Source organism: Nansenia antarctica (genome assembly GCF_963989245.1).
Source record: "Nansenia antarctica genome assembly, chromosome: 2".
NCBI classification, from domain to species: Eukaryota; Metazoa; Chordata; class Actinopteri; order Argentiniformes; family Microstomatidae; genus Nansenia; species Nansenia antarctica.
In genome coordinates, this window is record NC_137675.1 from 74,097,708 (window position 1) to 74,122,245 (window position 24,538).

General features: G+C 42.4%; 2 protein-coding genes across 2 annotated transcripts; one reads left to right on the forward strand and one right to left on the reverse strand.

Annotated features, from left to right (window-relative positions):
* Nucleotides 1-235: 235 nt before the first annotated feature.
* On the forward strand, nucleotides 236-6,917 carry clpp (caseinolytic mitochondrial matrix peptidase proteolytic subunit). Its single transcript, XM_080524297.1, has 7 exons — nucleotides 236-296; nucleotides 1,256-1,357; nucleotides 1,534-1,605; nucleotides 4,187-4,283; nucleotides 4,489-4,676; nucleotides 5,297-5,402; nucleotides 5,902-6,917. The coding sequence occupies exons 1-7, from the start codon at nucleotides 285-287 to the stop codon at nucleotides 6,126-6,128; spliced, it is 804 nt and encodes a 267-aa protein (XP_080380423.1). The 5' UTR covers nucleotides 236-284; the 3' UTR covers nucleotides 6,129-6,917.
* A 1,316-nt stretch (nucleotides 6,918-8,233) lies between these two features.
* On the reverse strand, nucleotides 8,234-11,583 carry aldh3b1 (aldehyde dehydrogenase 3 family, member B1; the record flags this gene model as incomplete). Its single annotated transcript, XM_080524602.1, has 9 exons — nucleotides 8,234-8,430; nucleotides 8,659-8,758; nucleotides 9,039-9,205; nucleotides 9,525-9,917; nucleotides 10,077-10,158; nucleotides 10,241-10,326; nucleotides 10,412-10,532; nucleotides 10,724-10,834; nucleotides 11,422-11,583. The coding sequence occupies 9 exons, from the start codon at nucleotides 11,581-11,583 to the stop codon at nucleotides 8,234-8,236; spliced, it is 1,419 nt and encodes a 472-aa protein (XP_080380728.1).
* Nucleotides 11,584-24,538: the final 12,955 nt, after the last annotated feature.

Genomic DNA, 24,538 nt, shown 5'->3' on the forward strand with positions numbered 1-24,538 from the left:
CATCTTTGCATACATGAAAATGTACTCTTGGTAGTAGCCTACTTTAAATTATTTGTTATCCAAAACCTTGTTATTACGATGCCACCTAATAAGTTTACCCTAGTGGAATTTATAGTGCAGCATTGCCCTCTAGCGGCCATGGGCAACATTCGGGGCTGTAAACAAACTCGTCACATGATGGAGGAATGTTACCGTAATGACTTCAGGAACAGTTCAATGGTCAGAGGGGTATTTAGTTCCGGTTACATTTGGGGTCACACAGAGGGGATTGCACATTATAAAATATGCTTGTACGAGTAAGTATTCTTGATCAACATTGAACACATATATGTTTTTTCTGCGTTGTAAACTACAGGGGAACTCATTGTCCGTATGGGTGTTGTCAGTCATACCCGTTCTCCCTCATCTCAGATGAATCATTTTAAACATGCGATGATGACATGCACTTGTGTAACCACCTCCATGGTTTAGCGAGCTAACTCGCGTGTTTATTTGCTAAATTGATACATAGTTATGTCAACATTACCTTTTAAATATATTGCATTTGCAGTTGCAAAATGGGCAAGCGTATGGCATTTCAATTTCAACTTCGTGAGAGGAGGAAGTGGTGGTGTTGATGTTGATGTTGATGATGATGATGATGATGATAATACTATTTTTATTTTTATTTATTTTATTTAACCTTTATTTAACCAGGCAAACATGTAAGAACAAATTCTTATTTACAAATGCAGCCTGACCAAAAAGCAATGGCTCTTTTTTTTTGGGGGGGGGGGGGGGGGTAATACAATAAAAGTAAAAGTAAGTAATACAATACAACAATAAAACAATAAAACACTGGCAAATACAGATGCATTAAAATACTAACAGTCAGATAGAGGGGAGAGAGACGGAGGAGGTAGGGGTGAGGAAGAGCGGAGGTGAGGGATAGCGGGGGTAGTGGAGCAGGGGTACTTAAAATGATAATAATAATTTATAATAATTAATAATGATGATGATGAAAGATCAGCTTGTATAACACAGAGGACCAGAGTGGTCAAAATGTACATAATGCAAGTGTATGAAATTCAATTAATGATATGTAAACGCACATGTTTTATAATTTCCAAGAAAAACATTTAAATGTATTATCTTGGAAACTCTCTCTCTCTCTCTCCTCTCTCTCTCTCTCTCTCTCTCTCTCTCTCTCTCTCTCTCTCTCTCTCTCTCTCTCTCTCTCTCTCTCTCTCTCTCTCTCTCTCTCTCTCTCTCTCAGAGGGTGTTGCAGTGTGGGGTGTCAACGTTAAAAGGATGCAGATCCATCCATCACAGTTCTCTATTGAGGAGTCCGCTTGTACCTATCGTCGTAGAACAGACGGTAAGCACTGGAACCTCAACAGACCCATGTTCAGGGCTAGCAATAGATGCAACTGGGATTAGGCCTAACTAAAGTTGTTATGAAATGTGTAGTCACCTACCTTCCTCTCTGGACCATGGTAGTCTTTTCTTACTGTTTGCGGACCTTTCATCTCTCTCCTTCTCGTTCTCTATCAGGGTCGAGGAGAGCGAGCGTATGATATATACTCACGTCTCCTGAGGGAGAGGATCATCTGTGTAATGGGGCCGGTATGTTTCAAGTTTCATGCTGTGTGGACTGTGGATATACCTATGTTATGGGGCTTTTCCACTAGAGGGCTGACCCGGGTCAGCCCGGGCTGGCCTGCTTCTTTGGCGCTTTTCCATTTGTCGGCCTGGGTCGGGTCGGGTCGGGTCGGGTCGCTTCTTTAGCTACCCATCATGGGCAGGAACCTTTTTTGAGACCCGGAACCTTTTTGCCAGGCTGCGTGTGACGTGTGACGCTGCACACCGTTGATTGGTCAATGGAAATCGTCATCCCATGTTCATAGATTTCATCACTAACCGCCATTTTTAAATACCACAACAGATTTTGCTCTAGGAAAATGTCACTTACAGTTTCTGTAATAACGTATTAATAAGGATTTGAAAAAATATGATAACCATCGTATTATCTTAGTTTAATGTCATTTCAATGCATCATAGAACTTTTATTTACAACAAGCATAACCAAAAAATCGCTATTATGGCGATGTGCTGTGCCTATGCTGTCCCTCAGTCCAGAGCTTCATCAAAACTTCACTCAAAACACCCCCTTCTAAAACTGCCATCTCCCCTTTCCATCCCTTATGTCATTTTATCAATGAACATTGTATTACTGTTATTTCAACATTTAAGCCTCTTTCACACATAGTTCCCTGTAACTTCAATGGAATCCCAAGCTGTGCCGTCCAGGCATTTTCGCCGTTCACTCATGAGTCAAATGCCGGTAGATTCGCGTCTTGTTGGCGTTTCCCTGGTTGCGAGATCTAAACTACTAGAACTGAAATCGGCAGGTAACAGGCACGTAACATCCATATGCTGTATATATAAATAAATATATTTGACTACCAGCAAGACACCGGAGCACTCTATAAACGCGGAGATTGGAGCCCCGCGTCAGTCAGCCTTTTCGTAGAAATACATCGCTTCCCAATCCCTGGTTGCGAGATCTAAACTACAAATCTACTAGAACTGAAAGCGGCAAGTAGGCTAACAGGCACGTAACATGCTGTATAAATACATATATTTGACTACCAGCAAGACAGCGCTGCACTCGTATCTATCAGCCTGTCTGTATGTCATAATGATGTCGTGGAATGTCGTGGAATGGTCATTGAATGCCGATGCTGAGATACTGTGCTGATGGACCATTCGCTGACTGTCTTAATAAATCAAGTACAGAGATTCCGACCCGTGTTGAACATCCTATTTCCTTGTCCAATCGTGTATGCTGTGCACCTAATCTATCCTGAGATGACACAACGCATTTAAGATCACAATCCTCAATAGATTGATTCCATCGTTTTACTGACAAGAAGATTCTACAATCTATCAGCCTTTCCGTAGAAATACATCGCTCCCTGTATAACGTTATATATCTAACGTTACATGCTTTAAGGCTGATCTGTGCATGATGGTGCTGCATTTTGACATAATTCTTATCGCATTTCCCCCCGTTGTGCTGTGCCGTTCCATAGTCCAGAGCTTCATCATCCCCCTTCTAAAACTGCCATCACCCCTTTCCATCCCTGGCGTCATTTTATCAATGAACGTGGTATTATACATATTTACATATTACATATTTGTTGTTATTTATGGTAGTGTCCGGTTGCTGGAGGAACCAGGACGCCGGCTACACTGCACAGTTTAGCCCGAAATAGAGAGAGTGCTTTACACCCCGAGAAGTTATGCTTTTAACCGTAAACTCAATGAACCCGCTGCTGCTCGCAGCACCGCGCCAGCTGATTGAAACTCCCGTTGACAGACGGGGGGAGAGAAACGTTTTAACAGGGAATTCGCTCCGCGCTGTGTCGACCGTGATGGCAGTGTCGTATCGACACCATTCAAATGGTTTTGGATTCCCTGTCCTCTCCCCTATCCGGACACGTTTGAATTGTTATCCTAACCCACGGTAAATCACAGTTATTAACCCGCAAAGGGTGCCTCCGGGCACCGTGTTTGTCTGTGAATAACACGGCACACAATGATACTACAGTTCATAAAGCAGACAAGTGAAGGCAGTGGTTTTAAGGGTTCAAAAAACATGACTTTATTATGTGTACATAGCTTCCTCTCTCTCTTTCTCTTTCTCTCCAAAAAAACACGGTTAATAATATACCACATGCCGAGGAAAAAGTATACGATAGCTTCAAGTTCCTCCATGTCGCTATTGTTGTGGCTGTGTTGTGTCTCGTGAAAATATACGTCACCACCATGGCGCGCTTTTATGACGCGTAACTCCGCCTACTATTGCCTACTCCTCCTACTCGTTCCTGGTCTGTTGTGTATAGTGGAAAACCAGAACTGTTCAAAAGCGTGCCGAAGCGAGCCGACCCGATCCGAGACGGGCCGATAGTGGAAAAGCGCCATTACTCTGTTTCATGGATTAGGCTGTGTGCTTTGACAAAGGTCTTCGGACCAACATGCTGGCAATATAATAAGTGGGCCTTTGTTCGTACATTGTGCGGGAGTTCTTCCTTGTTCTTCCTTCCTTCCTTCCTACTAGAACACAGTGTTTACCAGATAACGGCTAGGTTAACAACTCCTGTGATGCACTTGTTCATCTCTCTCTCTCTCTCTCTCTCTTCAGATTGACGACACTATTGCCAGTCTGGTCATCGCACAGCTACTCTTTCTGCAGTCAGAGAGCAACAACAAACCCATCCACATGTACATCAACAGCCCTGGTGAGAGAGGGAGGGAGGAAGAGAGAGAGAGAGGGAGAGAGAGAGAGGGAGGGAGGGAGGGGGAGGGGGAGAGGGAGCGAGGGAGGGAGGGACAGAGTTGTGGTCCAAAACTGAAAAAAAAGTTCTCCCTTTAGGTTTGTATGTCGCACCAGTATCAGACACGCACAGTGACAGTTCCTCTCCTCTCTCCCTCCCTCCCTCCCAGGTGGAGTAGTGACAGCGGGCCTGGCCATCTATGACACCATGCAGTACATCCTGAACCCCATCTCCACGTGGTGCGTGGGCCAAGCAGCCAGCATGGGCAGCCTTCTCCTGGCTGCAGGCACAGCTGGCATGAGGCACTCCCTGCCCAACGCCCGCATCATGGTGCACCAGCCATCCGGAGGAGCCAGGGTAAGAACCAGGGGGCGACGGAGTCGAGAGGCAGCAGGTGGTGGGGGTAGGGGGGGGGGGGGGGGGGGGTGAAGGGTGAGAGGGTTACAACTAAGTAAGTAGGGGGGTGAGGGAGGAGAAGCAGAGGAGCAAGCACCCTGGGAAGAGGCATACAGGTAGGTGGCAAGGGGTGAGAGGGTAAGGGCCAGGGGGAAGCATGTTGAGTGGCGTGAACTATGGGAGCGTGTACAAGGGCAATGGGAAGAGGTACACAGATGTGGGATTGACAGTAACACCCCAACAGCATGTCTTGAGAGATGAGTGGATGTTAAGGAAGGAGGTTGGAAAGAGGTTGGAAAGAGATTTAGGAGGAGGATGAGATCAGGCCAGGGGAGGCTGGTGGAGGTAGAAATCGGAGGATGGGCTCATTGTCATGCATGGCAAAACCAATAGCATTCCTCATTCCATCCCATGCATTCCAATGAGCCCACCCTCTGATTCAGCCTCCACTGAATCAGGTATGGGCACAAAGAAATTAGTTATCTAACCGTGGACTATTTAAGTCAGTATTTGATGACTTCAGCTTTCTGTGCTGCTATGATGGTAAAACACAGGTTTCTTCTTATCTTCTTCGTGTTTAGGGTCAGGCCACAGACATCGCCATTCAGGCCGAGGAGATCATGAAGCTGAAGAGACAGATCAACCGCATATATGCTAAACACACCGGCCAGCTTTTGACAACCATAGGTAAGTCAGGGGGACCTTACAGTCTGGCTCAAAGAGGGAAAGCCTAACATGTTCCAGACAGACAACATACAAGCTCCCACAATGATATGGGAAGGTTCCTCTGAGTCCTATGCTAAGAACGGATGTCAATTATTGACTCCTGTAGCTAATCCAATAGCTCTTATTTTGAGTTAAGTAACTTGGTGACCAACTGAGCCCCCCTCCTCATTGTCCACATAATCATCAACAGAATGACAACTGAAACACAACTGAATATTGTGAAGTGTATAAGAACAAAGTGATGGTATATAATATATATTCTACTAGTAATGATAACGGTTAATAGCTTGCATTAGCCTACACTTTTCCAATTTATTATACATTTGATCATCATTTTATATTTTATGATGATGGGTTGCATTTTCTTAAGCCATCACACAGCATTTCTTTATTAGGTTGCATAGTTCACGCTCACTACACATCTCTCCTCTTATCTCCCTCTTTCCTCTGTGTTTCCTAGAGGGTGTGATGGAGAGGGACCGTTACATGAGCCCCATAGAGGCCCAGGACTTCGGCATCATAGACCGGGTCCTGGTGCATCCTCCTCAGGCGGGCCAGGATGGCCCTGAACTGGTCCAGAAGGAGCCCCCTGCGGCCGCCAGCCCCTCGCCCACCTCCGAAACCCCTATCCCCGACCAGGGACCCATTGGGAACAACCCCCCTTCCTCCTACAAACCCGAGCCCTGAACTGACACCGAAGCAGAAAGATGTATATGGATGCGATAGTCTAAAGTGGCTCCCAACCTTGGCCCCCTTTCCTCTGTATGCACTTTCACTAAAGCACTGGACAGGTGAAAGAGAATTCTCGTTAGACCTGCACCATGTTGCTGTGCAGCATGCAATGTTGCTTTTCTCTTAACCTAAGTTTCAGAGTACATATGAAGGAAAGGAGACAAGGAGAGGAAACAGTTGTAGACTATTGAGATGCACCCAACGTGTTCTATACCTCTGTGCTGGATGGACCTCTAGAACGAAAGAAGAGGCAGCAGCAGCAACATTTGGATATTTACATTTTTTATTAATTTGATATAATTTAGACCAAAACTCTAAAGATGTGTACGGTTTCCATGTATAGAAATACACTATACTCACTTACCACAGAGTATTATCTCTATATTGTGGAATGCATAGCCCTCAAATTATTTCAGTTTTTTTAAACTGATAGTTAGAAGTAATGTCTGTTTGAATAAACTGAAATAAAATGGTCTCTAAATCATACCTAAGCTGGTGTTGAGCTTGCTTGATGACAGCTGATGTTCAGGTAAAAAAATGTAGAATATTTGTATTGATGCACATCTTAAAGACCAGCAACACAAATCATGTCTATTCATTTTTCGTTTCAGTTTGAAAAGTGTCTTTTAGAATATTAATGTGACCCATGTAGGTGTAGTGTGCCTCACACTGCTGTACTTGAGCCCAGGATCTATGACATCACTTGGGATTTTGAGCCGTAAATAAAGAAAGCCTTATAATATTTTTTGCATTGTTGTGTATTCTTTGTCTTCTGATGATGAAAACATGGTATCTTTACTCAATTACATAATTTTACCCACTTTACTGGTCCCAACCCTGGGGGGTATTCCATCAACGTTGCTAAAGGAAAATCCAGGCTTATTGATCACTCAAGATTTTCCTTTAACAACATTGATGGAATACCCCCCAGGTCTATGACAGCTAGAGTGTGCGTGCTGTGCAGGCCTTTGTTCCAAACCAGCAGAAACACCTGATTCAACTGCTAATTGAGGTCCTGATTTGCTGAAGCAGTTGTCAGGATGGAATAGCCTGCACACCTGCCTGAAGACCAACAGGGGGGGCTATACTGTAGTGTTCAACATAACAGGTTCAGTGTAATTTTTCTTTAAACCAATACATCACAGCAATTGTCCAGATGAAGTTTAAGTACTGAGCCAACAAATGTATTCATCAATAGAATTTTATTAGTTACAATATCTTATGAATTTTTTATTTATATTATAGCACTCATAAAATGAACAGACCTCCAAATAATTAACAAAAACATCAATTGATCACAATCACATGAAATAGTTGCCATTTATTTATTGAAACCTACCACCAAAGAAAAGTAACCCAAACTTAGTTATCTCCATCTACCAACAAACATTACATACAATGAACATCATTCATATTGCACCTGTAACAATACCACTCTGTAACAGAGAGAAGAACAGTATAAGGCATTAGCCGTGGAAAAACCAGCCCCATCTTTAAATGAAGGGGTTTTGTGCAAGTGGCTTGCCACGCTTAAGGCCATGTGGCTCCCCATTGACCTTAGTAGAAGGAAATACAAATATAATATTTCAATAGTTATTTCAATAGTATACAGTGGATTCCTTCTCTCCATCTGCAACAATCAGAAGACTCAACAGTGGATGCTTAGACCAGGTAAAGCAGCAATAGGTAGGGGTATGTGTAACTGGTTAAACCAGAGCCACAAGTTCAGCCTTTCCCCCCCCTTAGCTCTTGACTAAAATATTGTGTGTGTATCCAGGAAACCAGAAACTTGTTGAGTGCTTGACCTCAGTTCAGGTGAATAGAAAAGGGCAGTAAACATTTCTTTATCTATGTAAAATACATTATTGATTATCAAATTGACAGTGATACAAAAAACTCTAAAATACTTAAAATGTCTTAAGTAAACAAGTTGTGCAAACTACCAGCTAGGGAAATAATGGGGAAGTGAGGGTAGGGCACGGAATTAAGTTTTTCTTTTTTTTCATGCGAGTAGTCTTCAGTAACACAGGCACCTGCGCGCGCACACACACACCGCAGTCTCACAAGATGGAGCATGAGCTTCCCCAGCCCTTGTAAGTGGTGGCCCATTGCAGCCAATACAGGTTGAACTCTGTGTAGGGGGGGTAACGTAGTATGTTGATCTTCTCCAGACCCCAGCTTCGGAGCAGGCAACCGCGTTTGTGGCTAAACGTCTCGAAGCTCCAGCGCCCGTGGTAGCTGCCCATCCCACTCATTCCTGGAGCAGCAGGGAGGGGGGGCAGGTTAGGGAAACCCCATAGCAATTGGTTTGCAAGTGCAAAGTGCTTTACATTGTTAAAGGGAGTAAAAAAAAAAAAAAAGCAACATCTATACTACAGTATAACAGCTTGAATTGATAATAGGTTATTACTTTAGGTCAATAGCTAGTGGTTTTAATCTGAGGTAAAAGAGCACTGGCACATGGGTGACACACCCACACACTTACCCACTCCTCCAAAGGGAAGGCTTGGCAGAGCCATGTGGACTATACCATCGTTGGAGCAGAAGCCTCCACTGCTAGTGTTTTCCATCACTGTCTTTATAATCTTGGGGAAGGAGGGGCAATGAATATTCTGTTAGAGATAGCGTGGCAACAACATCCATTTATCATATTCTTACAGGAGCAAATTACGAACTGGACTCATTTCCGCTATTAACGGAAATGAAGAACACATACCCTTCAGTGAAGGAAAAACTGAAATGTTTCAAAACCTTTTGGAAAAGGTTTGCCTTATCAACATAACCCAGAAAGCTGCTTCCATTCCACTTGACCTTTTAAGTTCCAGATAAGAGAAAGCATGAAGAAGAAAGTTGCCTTGGTCTTACCGAGGCCTCGTCAGAGAAGACGTAGAGGGCCAGAGGCTTCTCTCTGCGGTTCATGAAGTCAATTCCTTCCTCTAGAGATTCGATGGTGATGATGGGTAGGATGGGGCCGAAGATCTCCTCCTGCATCAGAGAATCATTCTCCAGCACGTCCACCACAACTGTGGGGGCTTCAGAGAGATGGGGGCAGAGGGGCTGATTTAGAGAGGTTGATAGGAAAGTATTTAACAAGGCAAGTCAGTTAAGAACAGGTATTCTACAATGACAACCTGCCGCAAAAAAAGAGTGACCCTCGAAAGGAAATCTACACCCACATCCAGCACCTTTCTAATCTTGGATCCCAGAATCTAATCTTTCGATTGGAAGCAAATTTCCGTCCTCCAAAACATTTTGCTCACGATGACCCTCCTTTTGTTTACAACCCCAGCAGCTGGCAGTGTACTACACTACACTACACTTACAACCCCCCCCCACCCAAAAAACACTCACCAATGTACTTGTCCTCCTCATTGCTCTCCCCTCCAATCACCACCTTCCCCAGAGACTTCCCCAGCATCTCCGTCAGCCGGGTCCAGTGGCGAGGTGTGACGATGCGGCCCATATCCGGGCCCGTCTGGGGGTCTGCGCCGTAGAACCTCTCCAGGGTCTTGCGGATGGCAGGCAGCAGGGCATCACGGGTGGCCTCGGTGCAGAGCACGTAATCAGGTGCCACGCAGCTCTGGCCTGCATTGAAGAACTTGGACCAGACTAGGCGGGCGGCGGCCGAGGGCATGTGGATGTTGCCGTGGATCAGACAGGGGCTCTTGCCGCCCAGCTCCAGGGTGACGGGGGTGAGGTTGGCCGAGGCCGCCTGGAGGATGGAGCGCGCCACCGCCTGGGAGCCTGGGGAAGGGAGAGAAATGGGGAAAGGAAGGAGCGTGGTGATGTTACAACATGGAAAAAAAATTAGGAGAGAGGTGAGAGGAACAAACATTACCCTGTAAAAAAACTAAACTGATTGTAAAGAAGATTTCCACAAAATAGCTCTCTGTGTGGCTTTACCTGTGTAGAAGATGTGGTCAAATCTCTTCTCCACCAATGCCTTTGTGACCTCTGCACCACCAGTCACAACCGCAAAGCACTCCTGCATTGATCAAATTCACAGGTATAAATACGCAACAGATAAGCAACAGGTATGCAGACAGGTATGCATTTCCAGGTGTTACCTGTGACAGGTACTGGGGGAGGAGTTCCGTCAGGAGTTTCTCTGTGGCCTGCGAGACCTCTGACGGCTTGACAATGGCACAGTTTCCTGGTTGATGACATCACAGAATCAGAAATGATATCAGAATTCGATTCAAAGCCTCTGAAGGCAAAACATATGCATAGACGTTTACCTGCAGCGATTGCCCCTATCAGGGGTAACAGGATGAGCTGAAAGGGGTAGTTCCACGCCCCTATGATTAAAACAACCCCCAAGGGTTGCCTGCGCACAAAACAGTGATCCATCTTTGTAGCCTTATAAAATAAGGAGAGATGGAGGAGGCGAGAGAAAGAGACAGAGAGACAATGTTCACTTTGACTATCATACAGTAGAATGCAAGTTAACTCACTTGCATAGATTCCACATGGTTAATGAGCAGCTCGACATGAGATGTGTGTGTTTGCTAAATTGCAGTTAACAGAGAGTATGAATGGCAAGGCCTTACCAAATTTGTCCCTCCATATTCTGGCTGCATCCAGGTATTGAGGTTGTCCATTGCGACGTACAGGTCGTTTGTCACAATTTCTATTTCTGACAACATGGACTCAAATTTGGGCTGAGAAAGAGAAAGAGAGAAGGGAATAGAGTGAGAATGGATGACAGGAGCTTGTTTCTATGTATGCGTGTGAGTGTGAGTGTGTGGGATGGAGTGTCAGCAACCATGTTCAGGTCAAAGTGACTGCTGCTGACAAATTCATCACAGTGCGTGAAATGTGTCTCGAAAACAATGGTGCTCAGAGTAAATATCAGTGGGAATAATAGCTGACGTAGCCCAATTACTAACCCTAACTCATGGAACTGGACAGCTTTCTCCACTCAGCCATCACAGTTGAACTTTGATCAGGTTTCCCTCCAGATATGTGAATAAATCTCAATATTTACATTTCCACATGTGAAAGATAACCATGTCTGGCCATAATATATGACGTCAATCTGTTCTTTCAAATGTTATTCCAATATGGGGTGGGTCAACTGTCTCTGGAAAGTTCAACTCTGATGGGTGAGTTGAGAAGGCCATCCCACTCATGATAATCTAGCTATGAGGAAGATGTATGCATTTTACAAGAGGCACACTGTGGACCATACCTGAAGGAGGGCTGGACAATACAGTATTGCCTCCTAATAATGGAAGTGTTTAAGTACCTTGTGGAGGTCCTTGTGGAGTGCATCTAGGATCTGTTGCTCATTGTCTTTGACTAGAGAGAGGAGGTTCTTTAACTGGGTTTGGCGAAACTTCTCTGGAACAGTAATGCCTGAACGGAACACTGTCCGCAGCCTGTCAATCAAATCACTCTGGTCGTCCATATCTGTAGACCTGAGGGACACACACATTTGACAGATTAAATACACTTGCACAAGTGTAGAAAACAGGTGAGGTAAACAGAAATAGATGTTGTGTGTCAACCTGGATTCACACAATGTGAATTCTAAGTGACCTTTTTTACTGGCAAACTTTTAGAAGGGACAGGCTGTAGTTATTTTTGTGAGACACTGCTGTAGTTGATCTGGAGTAACATGCAATCAACGGTCAATTACCATAGTGAAAATGTAGCCCATCATGATTCACAGCGAGGCGAAACAACATCACACAGATAAGTTAGAAAAAACGAAACAAACAGCTGATCGCTTACTTGAGAGGTGATGAAAGTTAGGACAGTTATGCAACTAATTAAGACCATTTATCATCAACGGTTTCTTGAAAGCGTGGGCGGTCTTATCACTCCTCATGCGACCCAACTTAACAATTTTGGATAAATAAATGATAAAATAGCCTTGCACGCTCATCTAGACGTCTGTGGCACAAGCGGCTTCGTATGGGCCACCAGTGTAGTCTGTTTAAACAATAATAATAATAAAGAAAGCCTGGACGTTTCCCTTGCATAACTATAATTATATAACTATAATTGCTGCATAACTATACTTGTATGTAAAATCGTATGACATAATTCTGCTAATTACAACATCTCGCCTTCGAAGTACAAACGGTGAATGCTGATGAAAGGATGTCGAAACTCACCTGTCGACTCAACAACTAAATTAGCGATTGTCAGTCAGTCGTCGCGCCCTTCTGTTCTGTGACATTCAGCCACTCGCCTATGAAGTGGAGGAAGGAGACGTGTTTCCGGGTGCCAGTGATTTCCCCAATCACGACTAGATGGATCTGGAGTGGGGCAGAGGTACTTGGCAGAACTAGACAAACCTGCTTGGAAACCTGTCCGTGGATGAGCAAGAAGGAATTGTGCAAGCGCAAGAAAGTCATCACATGTCTTGAATGAATGAATGAATGAATGAATGAATGAATGAATGAATGAATGAATTCATTCATCACATGTCTTCACACTGTTCCATCACTAAGCAATAGCCTTTTAGACTTTTGTTATTAACCACGAACTAATTTCTGAACATAAAGGTGACTGCATTTTTTATTTTTATTTTTTTATTTTTTACAGAAACCCGGTTAAATAGCGACGGACCTGCTGTTCTTATTGAGACGTCTCCTCCAGGCTCTAGTTTTGAGTATTCTACAAGGCAGAGACTGCCTATATATTTGCTGACGCCCTGAACTGAACTGTAATATCCCTTGTGATTTTTTTGCTCCTTTGAACATCATGCTATAGTCTACTGTTAAAACCCCAACCCCCTGTGGTTGTTATAACAATAGACCCCAAAGTGTGCTATCTTTTTAAATGACTTCACCGAAATGTTGTCTATTGTCAGTACCAACATCAACGATGACAACATCGCACGGGACTATTTGGGGACTTTTTTTCTGCTGCGGTCGAAATTATAAATGAAAGTTTTCACTGCGTTTTAGGTGCAAATTCAGGAGGCTCATCTCGCTATACGGCATGGAGACCCATTCACAGAAAGATCAAGTTCAAATCCAGAGCGAAAGATGATAAGATGGGTGACATGCATGGCTTGTTACATATCTATTATGTATAATAGATAGTAAGTGGTTTGTATAATATATGCATTTATATATATTTGTATAATAGATTTTAAGTGAATCATCCATAGCCTACATCAGTTATCATAAGAAAAACAAATCTATGCTAGGACCAGCAGCCATTGGCAGTCAGAATACTTTATTTACAGCAGAGAAAATGTACAGGAGGGTAGTGGGGATGAAGAGGTCTTTTAGGTTATATATATATATATATATATATATATATATCTATAGATATAGATATATAGAAACAATTTTCAATAATAGGCTAGATCAGTGACAAATAAGTCCAAGGAGGTGAATACTTTAACTGGTGGTTGTTTCTGCCTTTTATAACAGTTTGTGTTAATTGGTTATCATCCATTTCATGTGACAGATAGGTTTTTCATGTGACAGATTGATAATCATTTACATCAGAACTCCACATGGCATACTTTCTATAAAATCCAAGATGGCGCCACGTATGGCATCCATGCTTTGGGCTCCTGAAGAACATTGCAGTGTTTTGTGTGCTACAATGTCAAGGAACTCTCTTACGCTTGTGTAATGTGATGTAACAATAACACTTGAAACTGATACAATCATTAAATATGTTAAGCTCTGTAAACCAGAGTGAGCTTGACTTTTGCTTCCTACTAATCCATGGAAGGAACAGCAGGTATAGATGCAGGACAAAGAATATTTTATTTTAGAAGCGTGTAAGATGTACAAAAATCACAGCAAAAATCACAGCAAAAATCAGTCTCTGCACCTAGGTTCCTACTGAGAGATCCTGAAACTAATCACACGCCATCATTCAGATGACAATACAAAACAGTTCAGACAGACCTGGACACTCTTGATTTACTGAAGAGCAAACCACTCAAGTCAATGGGGGCACGCATCAACTCACCATAGATAGACAATCCAGCAGGATTGGGCTGATTAACATCAGCACAATCCAATGCAAAATGGTAAGATAAATACAATCAAACACATTTACACACGCCCACCTGATGCAAAGGTGTGTAAAGTCCCTGTGAGCAACCCACAAGTCACTGTGAAGACTGCATATCACTGCTGCCCTCTTCGCTGCAATTCTCAGACAAATACTCTTCAACACAAAGATCTTCGTACTCCTCCACCTCTTCTTCTTCCTCCTCCTTCTTCCTCCTTCTCCTCTCAAGTTCTGAGTCAGACAATCAAATAAAGTTTGACGAGTGAATAAAGTGAGATGCTTCACTGCATGGAGAGGTCTGCTCTCCCAAACATCTGATAACAATATATACTTTTACTTCATATGTCATAGGTGGGTAATTGAGATACAAGATAGAAACTGTTTGTAGCTTTATTCGTGTTTCATTGAACTTACTCTACTATGAATCTGCCGTTATGTGTGCTCATTACAATGACTGTTTACCAAGGAATAAGAAATATCCAATCTATTATTATGGATATTGTTTGAAGTCCTTGGGCAAGACATTGAACCCCAAATTGCTCCCAGTGAGCGGGCCGGCGCCTTGCATGGAAGCTTGCCGCCATTGGTGTGTGAATGTGTGTGTGAATGGGTGAATGAGAGGCCGTTGTAAAGCGCTTTGGAATAAGGCACTATATAAGTCAGTCCAGTTACCAGGCAAGTTCCAGATGTCCTCCCTTGACTCTTCCTCTTTCTTCACCTCCACAGGTCCTGAAGAGTGAATAAAGAGACAGGTGAGATGCTTCACTGTATCAAAGCGTGGTTGAGGTTAGGTCAACAAAAACTACCTGTACTTCTACCATGACTATCATAAGCGGGTACAAGATAAAAACTTCATGTTTGTAGCTTTGTTTGTGATTCATTGAACTTACTCTACTTAACATGCACAGCAGAAACTATGGATCTGTCATTACGTGTGCTCATTACAATGACTGATTGCTAGTGAATAAGCAATATCCAATCTAGCCTTATGGATATTGTAATTATTAATCTCTACTCCTTAGCATCAGTATAGTCAGGATGACAATAACAAGTGAACTGCACACAGAATCAGATACAGAGAACAACATTTACTCTACATTGTTCCTTCTCACCTGTGACACTACTGTGTGTGCCCTTTAAGTTTGCACACATGACAGGGAAATTCCTGTTGACAGTCTTGTAGATAGAAGATTCTTTTGGTCTGCTTCTGTATCCATATATTTGGTTTTCTTCTGTCTCCAGCGTCACCTCTACCTCTGCCACCTCTTTTTCCTCCTCCTGCTTCACTTCCTCCTCCTGCTTCACCTCAGGTTCTGAAGAATGAATAAAGAGACAGGTGAGATGCTTCTCTCTGTCAGGAGTCAAGATGAGAATAATAATCCTGTGGCTGAATGTCAAAGTCAATTAACTGCACACAGAATCAGACACGGTGAACATAAACATTTTCTCTACATCACCTCTCACCTAGTGTCAATTTGTCCCTGTAGAGTACGATACTGAACTCCCTACAGGTGATGGGGAGCTGGGACTTGTATTTAGTCATTGAGATGTCCTTCTGTGGCTCTGGAGAAGAGTCTGGGTGATGAGTAGAGCCTGGGAGACAAAGGAACAGTAAGGACGTTGGGGTAAATCATCAACATTTCAGAACCATTTCACTGAGAATGTGGCCGCTGAATCACTAACCCTGAGCGAGCACTAAAAAGGAAATGAGCTCCTCAGAAGGGCTTTGTATAGAGCTCCACTTCAAAGCTAAAACTCACTTCTTAGAGTAAACATCGCCTTACTGAAACTATAATATAGTTTCCTGGTCTTAGGCTGCGTTTGTAAATTCGCTCTGAGAGCGCCAGAGCTCACACTGGGTTCAACGTCATAAAGGGAGCAAGTAATTTCAAAGACAGACATACAGAGGGCTGAAATTGTGTTTTCCTCTCATCCACGGTGCATAGCAAACAAAAACAATAAATAACAATATAGTAATTTGATTGGACAAGAGGCATTCCATGAGTGCTGATCAGATTTCCAGAGCGAATTTACGAACGCAGCCTTAGATTAAGTCTATCGTAGCCTATGCCATCATTTTCAATCGATGCTCAATTGAGGGTGTGATTTTGTCCAGGTCAGGGCTTGGCTTAATCTCAGTCAAGGAGTAAACAACCCTAAAGAGGCTAGTCTACAAAGCTCCTGATATCAAATATTCACGTCATCAATATTTGATCAAGTTATACCTGTTCTTTCTCCAGGGAGACTGAAGCCTGGGACTTAGTGTAGGTGGGCTTCAGGTCTTCCCTCATCTGGGCCTGGGTGGAGCTGGACGATGGGCCTGGCAGCATGTACTCAATACTACTGCCTATCAGTTTTTGCTTCTTTTTCCTTCCTGTCTCCTCCCCCTCCTCTCCTTCCTCTGGAGCCTTCCTCTTGGTATACTTCTCCACCTCCACCGTTGTCTCCTCCGCCTCTACTTGGATGCCGTCTTGAACGAACACCACATATCACAGAAAGAAAATTTGGTTGAGGATTCAAAACAGAAAAACATGAAATAACCCTGTTCCCAGTCAATACTGGAAATCATAATTCATCATACATGATGATCAGAAAAGTCTGATTGCATTTAAGTTAAATCAAAGTAAACTGAAAGACTTAACACCAAAACCATAATGTCTGCATTGATACCATGTAACAAACTAAGAGTGAGGGAGACCGCAAGCCCACGTATGAAATGTGTTATATATAAATAAAGTTTATCATTATAATTACACTGTACTGACCGTAAATCAAGCTTTCGCGGAACAGGCGGAGAGTGGGGTACCGCTGAAGTAGGTGATCCTTGAAGACGCAGCGCCAGAACAACTTCATATTTTGAGGTCTCTCTGTGTCCAACCAGTCTAGCAGCTTGTAGATTCCCATCTCTCTCTCATTTCTATTCTTTATGTTGATCACCTTCTGCAGAGAGAATTTAGTAGTTTTTTTAACCGTGTTTAAGAAGCTCTGATCACAAAGGTGCCTCATTTCATAGTCACATGCTCAATAGTGTAGCTAAGTAATCCATAATCACATGTAGGAGAGAGTAGGGTAAATTGACCCACCCTAGGCAACTGTACCCATTTGTTGCCATGTGACCATAAATTCAGGAAGCACCCATCATTTCTATCTGGCACATGGTAAAGTATGTTTTTTTTCCCCACAAGAACGTTTTTTGCTTGTCAAAGTAAATGTCAGGTATAATGACTTATGTCAAAGCAAATTTATCCAGGTCTAAAAATATATATACATGTTGGTGACTTGCCAACGTATAAAATCATGTGAATCATTTAGCTAAATATTCGCCTGAATTGCTAAACAGGGCTGTTCTTTCCAAAATGGTGGCTATGGGGAAAAGTGAGCCAAATACTGAGGGGTAAATTGAGCCAAATATGGTTCAACTTACCCCACCATTAGGCACTGAAGTTAAGTTAAGTCTCTGATGTATACAATTATGTTTCAATGTAGTATTACACAATTGATTTGGTTTGACATATTTTAACCAATGTAGAAAAGCCATCATGATCATGCCAAGAAAGTACAAGAGAAAAAGTGACTGGGGCTCAACACCCCTGAGGAGTTTGAGAGCAGCCACTGGGTGGAAAATCCATCAGAGCAGTGACAGAAATATTGACAGGTCAACCCTGCGTATATACATAAAAAATAAGGAGGAAAAGAGTGAAAGTGAAAAATGGTTCTAAGTTCTATGAACAGTAGCAACTTTGGGTTCGGGTTTGTAGCTAGGCCTATGCATTCTCATTCAGGTTTCACAATCTTCCCTTTGCATTCATGGGCCACAGAGCCTGTTATTAGAGAGGTGTGTTACTGAAGTTTGTTGTGAATTTGCTAGTGGTTTTGGTTGTAGGTTCTCACTGACTTTGTACTGGTCGTCCGGAATGATGTTGTCGTCTCGTAGCTGGTTAAGGAAGGTATACGGTGGATGAAAGCACGACATCTCGGTTCTCTTGGAACGGAAAAATCGCAGTAGTTGTTCGTTTGTCCGATAATCCAACGGGTCCATTGAAAGTCCGACAGTAGGTGCTGGCCACTTTCGAACTAGTCTAGAGAACTTCCCGAGTTCTTGGCGAGTTCAGTCACAGTGTTTCACAGAAATAAAAATACTTTCACAGAGTATCACACTACACATTTACCCATCTATATCTAGACTGCCAGACGAGATCACTGCCCTCCCCAAGTGTTGCCTGATGTGTCCCAGAATACCCTGCATTAGCACACGTCTGTGATTGACCTGTTGACCTTTATGTGTCCGCTCCTGAGTAGCGTAGTAACTTATCGTTAGTTTGCTATGTCTATGTCTGTGTCTGTGTCTCTTCAAAAGCTAAATAGGAGCCTGGGAGACCAGTCCAGGGGATCCTTGATGGCCAATCAACTCCAGCAGTCCACCTTTGAACATCATGCTATAGCCTACTGTTAAAACCCCAACCCCCTGGGGTTGTTATAACAATAGACCCCCAAAGTGTTACATTCCCCCTGGAGTAATTTAGGGCTTTACTCAAGGGCACACTAGTGGTGTTGTTTCAAGCAGGATTTGAACTCACAACCTTCCGATCACCAGTGTGTCTAGTAGACTATAATAGATTGTATAGGAAAGGTATTTAATTATATTTTGCAAAAGGAGAAGTTTACAAGCATGTCAAGACAAGTCTTTAACAGTGAAACATAAAAAATTAAAATAAAGTCTAGACACAGGGGGGACATGTATTTTTTATACACTCAGGTAACAAACCTGTCCTCAGGTGAGGGGCTAACTGTGATGCAAATTATGAAGAGGTTATGGGGGATTGACCCCCACTTTCTCTAGGTGGAAATGGCAAACAATGGCCACGAGGAAAGGCCTCTGGAAACACAAAGGCCCAGAACTGCTCTAGATTGCTCAGTCTCTCTAGGTGCAGGTTAAGAGAAAAGAGAGCAATTAGGTCTTTGTGATCATTTAAATGTGTCTGTTGTCTAGCAGTTATCCGTTTCCTCAGACAAAATTGTCTTCATACTACTACTGGTCAAATAACAGTCCAGAAAGCGTAGCCCCGCTCTATTCCCGCCGACGTTATATCCTAGCTGCGCGACCAACACTTCCGTATTATTATAATAATAATTATTCCGTGCAGGCGAAAAGCAGCGGGTTGGCGCTCAACTTCAACTACAGTCTCTCTAGTCTAGTTGGATCGCTCTATGGTGGTCTAGTCATAACTAGACCGTTTAATTTGATCAAAACATGATTTGTGCTTGTTTGCAGGAAAAGCGCTATACAAATAAAAAGTTATTCTTATTATTGTATTTTTAATTCGCATTTTGCATCTTCTTCTTCAAAATAATGAAATTAAGAGTTCATTTCCAATAAGAGTTAATTTCCAATAAACGCCATTCTTAAAAAGGGACTGACTGTCGTGCGTTATTCTTAAGATATAGCATATTCTGAACCCTAAATACGTTTTGTCACAAAGGCATTGCAAGTTCACGTTTTGCAACAGAAAACGACAAACGCCAGTGCTGTTCTTGAACAGAACCCGATTACCGGTAGTTCGTTCAGCGAATCAGCACGCGGTATTCAGCACGCGGTATTCAGGTCAGGTGACGAACACTGTTGTGACAAGACGCGCTGCTATAGGGGAATTTCGGTGAAACTTTGGCTCAAAAATCATCTAAAATGGATAATTTTGACGAAACTGACGAACCCGTGATGTTATCTACTTCAGGGCGTGAACAGAAGAGGAAACCTCAAACTTATTCACGTAACATAGCGAAAACATCGCGTCATAGCGGTCAGGGAAAAGCTCTGTCCATGTCATCCCAGACCCAGAAGCCCACCTACAGTGAGTTCCAGGTTTCAACCTCTCTGGGGAGAGAACAGGCCTTGAGTGGCAATGTCTAAAATCACTCTCTAACCACTCTCTATACCTTAATAAAATATTTACAGTAACAGTCAAAAGTTTGGACACACTATAAGTGTGTCCAAACTTTTGACTGGTATTGTATATGAATAGTGAATACAATTTGATATGAGGAGCTTTGAAAAATATCCTAGGACCAGGAAGATGTATCTTAAAGTTTCAGTAAGGCGAATTTACTGTAGGAGGTGAGTTTTAACTTTGAAAGGGGAACTCTTTACCAACCATCAAAAGAGCACATTTTTTGAGACAGTAGAAAAGTAGAGCTCCAGGGATGCCACAAAATACCACATTCCAACAATTGATTGACAAGTTGATTGCATGGCACATGAGTTCAATGAAACACAAATAAAGCTACAGACATGACGTTTTCTATCTTGTATCCTAATTACCCACTAATGATGTCAAAGTACATGTAGTTTTTTTTATCAGATGCTTTAGAGACCTGACCTCTCCAATCAAGCTTTGATTCAGTGAAGCATCTCACCTGTCTCTTTACTCACTCTTCAGAATATGAGGAAGAGGAGCAGGGAAAAGAAGAAGAAAGGTTAGAGTGGGCAGAGGTAGAGGTGGAGCTGGAGGCAGAAGAAGAAGATTACTTCAGAGGTGCGAAGCAACGATGGAGAGAAAATGATGTTGTTGTCTGTGTCTGATTCTGTGTGCAGTTCACTTGAGGCTAGGTCAGGGTTGGCGATTCAGAGGCCATGTTGTCAGTGACAAGATACATGTTAATGATCGGACCCAACTCTATACTGTTCCTCTGTCTCCCATGCTTTACTCTGAAGCCGGAGAGGAAGAAACGGAAGAAGAATGACAAACCCCAACACCAACACTATCACCGAGGCTCTAATCAGAAGGAGGAGGGCATCTGGAACCTGCCTGAAAACAAGACCCATCTCCCCGTCACCATTGGGACGTTAAAGAGCATACTCAACCGGGACAAAATGGCCGTCGGTGAGAGATAATGACATAGAGAAATTTGTATTAGTCTCTTTGTCTTTGGGAAGTGAAACATCTTTCTTGTTTGTATTTGAAGTAATTTCCGCTAGTCACTGCAACATACCATAGAGTTTCTGTTTGAAGAGAGTATGTTTGAATGAATACCATACATTGATGGGAGGGGCAGTTCCCTACAATACTGTAGTTAAACTGTATTTTTAAGTAACATTGTCTGTTTCACAAGGTGCAATCAGATGCTATTTGATCAGATGATGTGCTGTACTTCCTCCACAGTCAGCATGGTGATGTGTCTTGGAAGTGTTGTACCCTCCTGACATCCTTATTCCTATGCTCTAGGGGATCCATGCATCTTATTCAATGGGCAGTGGGTCACTCCTCCAGTCTTTTTGAAACAGGGGACACAGAATGGCCGTAGCAAATGGAAAGAGAATGTCTTCTGTCAGGACACCCCTCTGGGCAAGCTCCTCAAGGTACTGTAAAGGGCAGAGATGGAGACAGGCATCCAACCCATATAGTGCATTTCTATGTAGTCTGAAATGTGTTGGCAGGTTAAACTTTCATGTTAAATAAAATAAAACATTTAACATTGCAATGTCCTCTTCTCTCTACCTCTCGCCCAACTCACCACTATCATCATCATCGTCGTCATCATGATCGCACCCACCTCAGGAGGGACATCTGATATGTCCAGGCTTTTTAAGGAAGCAGAGTGTCCACAGTGGACAGGTATGAAATCAATTAATTTAATTTAATTGATTTACAGCATAATTCTTAATTTGTAATGTTTTCACCATGAAGATTTGGGCCTTGTTGGGAGTTATGTGTAACCACCAATGTAAAACTAGGAAAATGTTATTTTTTATCATAAAACTACTTATTCTGTTTTAAAATGATTTGTATGATATTGCTAGCATAGGTCAAAGCTAATGAAATCAGTGGCAAAAGTCAGGTGGCGCAACCACAATGAATGCCACTATATGAAATAAATAATGTTATTTAAAGCTCCAAGATGCTCTAAATGTGTATTTGTGTCAACTTAAATATATCTTATACACTTTAAAAAAAAAAAAAAAATTATAATGTCTTATTTTTAATCATTTTAGATGCCACTGTCAAAGAAGGAAAAAGCAGCACGACACAGGCAGCGCATTCTGAATGATCCGGCTGCAAGAGATGCATATCTTGCAAAAAGAAAAGAGAGGTAATACATCTTGATAAACTATAGTCTGGATATTAGGGATGGGTATCAATTGTGTGTTATAGCTAGCTGTAGTCTGGACTACTCTCCTGTTTGTGTCTAGCTATCTGTGGTCTGGGTTACTCTACTGGTTGTGTCTAGCTAGCTGTGGTCTGGACTACTCTCCTGTTTGTGTATAGTTAGCCAAAAACTACACACTACACTATGGATTTTATTTATTTTTTAATTTTTTTAAATTTTAAATTTTGCTTATCAATAAAAAATTCATGGTCGACCAAATCCTTTGAATAATCAATGATTGATACCCATCCCTACTGGCTATCAGTTTATTTGCAGTTATTACTTTTAGTAGTCAGACCTTTCAGTTTTTTTAATGGGAATATGTTCTCCTGTTTTATAGTTACCAGAGGTGGAAGAGAGAGGGAAAGATTCTGAAACCCCGCATCAGCCAACTGTCCAGAACAGAGCAGGAAAAGCTGAAGCAACAATGGAAGCCAAACCAAAGAAAGCACAGGGAAAGGAAAAGGGCTACAGAGGAAATCCTGAATTTCACACCATTGAAACACGAGTCATTAGATACCACTCCCACGGAACCCCCAGCAGAGCCTCAGCCACCCCCAGCAGACCGTCAGCCTAACCCTCCCAACATTCATAGAGAGAATATTGTCAGTGTAGATGTAATGCAACCCAGAGCATCCTCAACACCACAGAGAGTAGCAAGCACAACCAGTAACAAGAAATCGAAAAGAAAGAAAGCAAAGATGCGCAGTGAAATGCACAAAATGAAAAGAGTAATAGAAGCTGGCAAACGAGAAAATGAAAAATTACAAAAGTGCATCCAAAGGTTGAGGGCAAAAAAGAAGGCGAAATCTACAACTGAAAAGATCAAGGAGAGCAATGAAGCAATTCTCCAAGCAGAGAAAGGAGAGAGTTGTCTTTGTCAACTTTGTCGTGATGAGAACAAGTTTACTGTTCTTTAAGTTTACTTAAAACTTTACTTAAAACTTTACTTAAAACTTTACTTAAAACTTGTTCTTTAAGTTTAAGTTTACTGTTTACAAGTTTACTGTTTACTGTTTACAAGTTTACTGCCAGGGAGAAAGGATACAGTCTCAAAAAAATACACATTTAGATCACACTTTGTCAGAACTTTGATTGATTGATTGATTGAACACTTTATTAGAAGATTTGCAGAAGTAGGTACATGAAAGTACATATTACATACAAGGTCAACTAACAGGATAAAAACCCAAGAAAGCCACTGGCTTATTTCAATTGGGGTCCTTGATTCTCAACAGGAGAAGGCCTGTGAACTGTACTAATTTTCAAGGAACAGGAATATTATTTATTTTCAAAATGTTTGAGAATGTGTGAGACGGTTACATGTTGCAGGTTATTTGGCAGCATTTCACATTCCTAATACATTTATTATTTGTTTCCTTTTTTACATGTAATTTTATATTGACTTCTTACTATCTGATTCTGGAAATAAACCAAATGGAAAAAGTTGAAAGTTGATTCTTTCAAGTTCAATGTAAGTTCATTACCATTCAATTGTCCAAATCATCCATATGAATTATTTAATCGATACTGTGGTAGATGGTTCCCTTTCAAGGAGAGAACCGGCGGTCTGTATAATAACCCATCCATAATCACGAGCCAAGAGCGCCCTCTGCAAAGCAGCAGCGTCTGCATTGTGTTTTCAGCAGAGCTGCCTGCGCTTGTGTATTACATCACCACAGATGCCAGCAGCATATCCCAGAGTTGCGCAGCAGCGTTGCGCAGACAGCCTCAGTAAAGAACGAACGCAGCCATATTTCTGTTCTGAAATGAAGGGAACGGGTGTTATGGATATAACCAAAAATACTACTCTAAAGTGGCAGAAAATGTGTTTTGAGAGCGACATTTTTTCATATTATCACTCGTTCAGTATTAAAAAGTGCAAAGGAATTCAGGGTGTAAAACTTTTCTCAATAGAATAAAGCTGAAAGAAGATCGTCAAACTCGTGCATATTTCCATAATATTCCTATTATTATTATTCCTATCATAATAAAGCAAGACGCGTGTAAGAACCGTGGCGATAATGAATGGACATTTGAAAGCTGAGACACTCTACGAAGAGGACGCAGTAGCAGCATCGCTGATTTTGAGCAGCGAGGGTGCCGAGTCTGCAGCTTGCGATGGTACTGCGCCCGGAGGAGACGGTCCAACAAACCAAGAACAGGGGAATTCACAACCGAACACTAGTGCCCGCATCCTACTGTGTGAGTTGATATGCTGTAGCAATTGG

Excerpts from the sequence above, each read along its gene's own strand:
- clpp (XM_080524297.1), top strand. Across the intron at positions 1,358-1,533 it reads CTATCGTCGTAGAACAGACG|GGTCGAGGAGAGCGAGCGTA; the intron begins GTAAGCACTGGA and ends GTTCTCTATCAG. Across the intron at positions 5,403-5,901 it reads CCAGCTTTTGACAACCATAG|AGGGTGTGATGGAGAGGGAC; the intron begins GTAAGTCAGGGG and ends TGTGTTTCCTAG.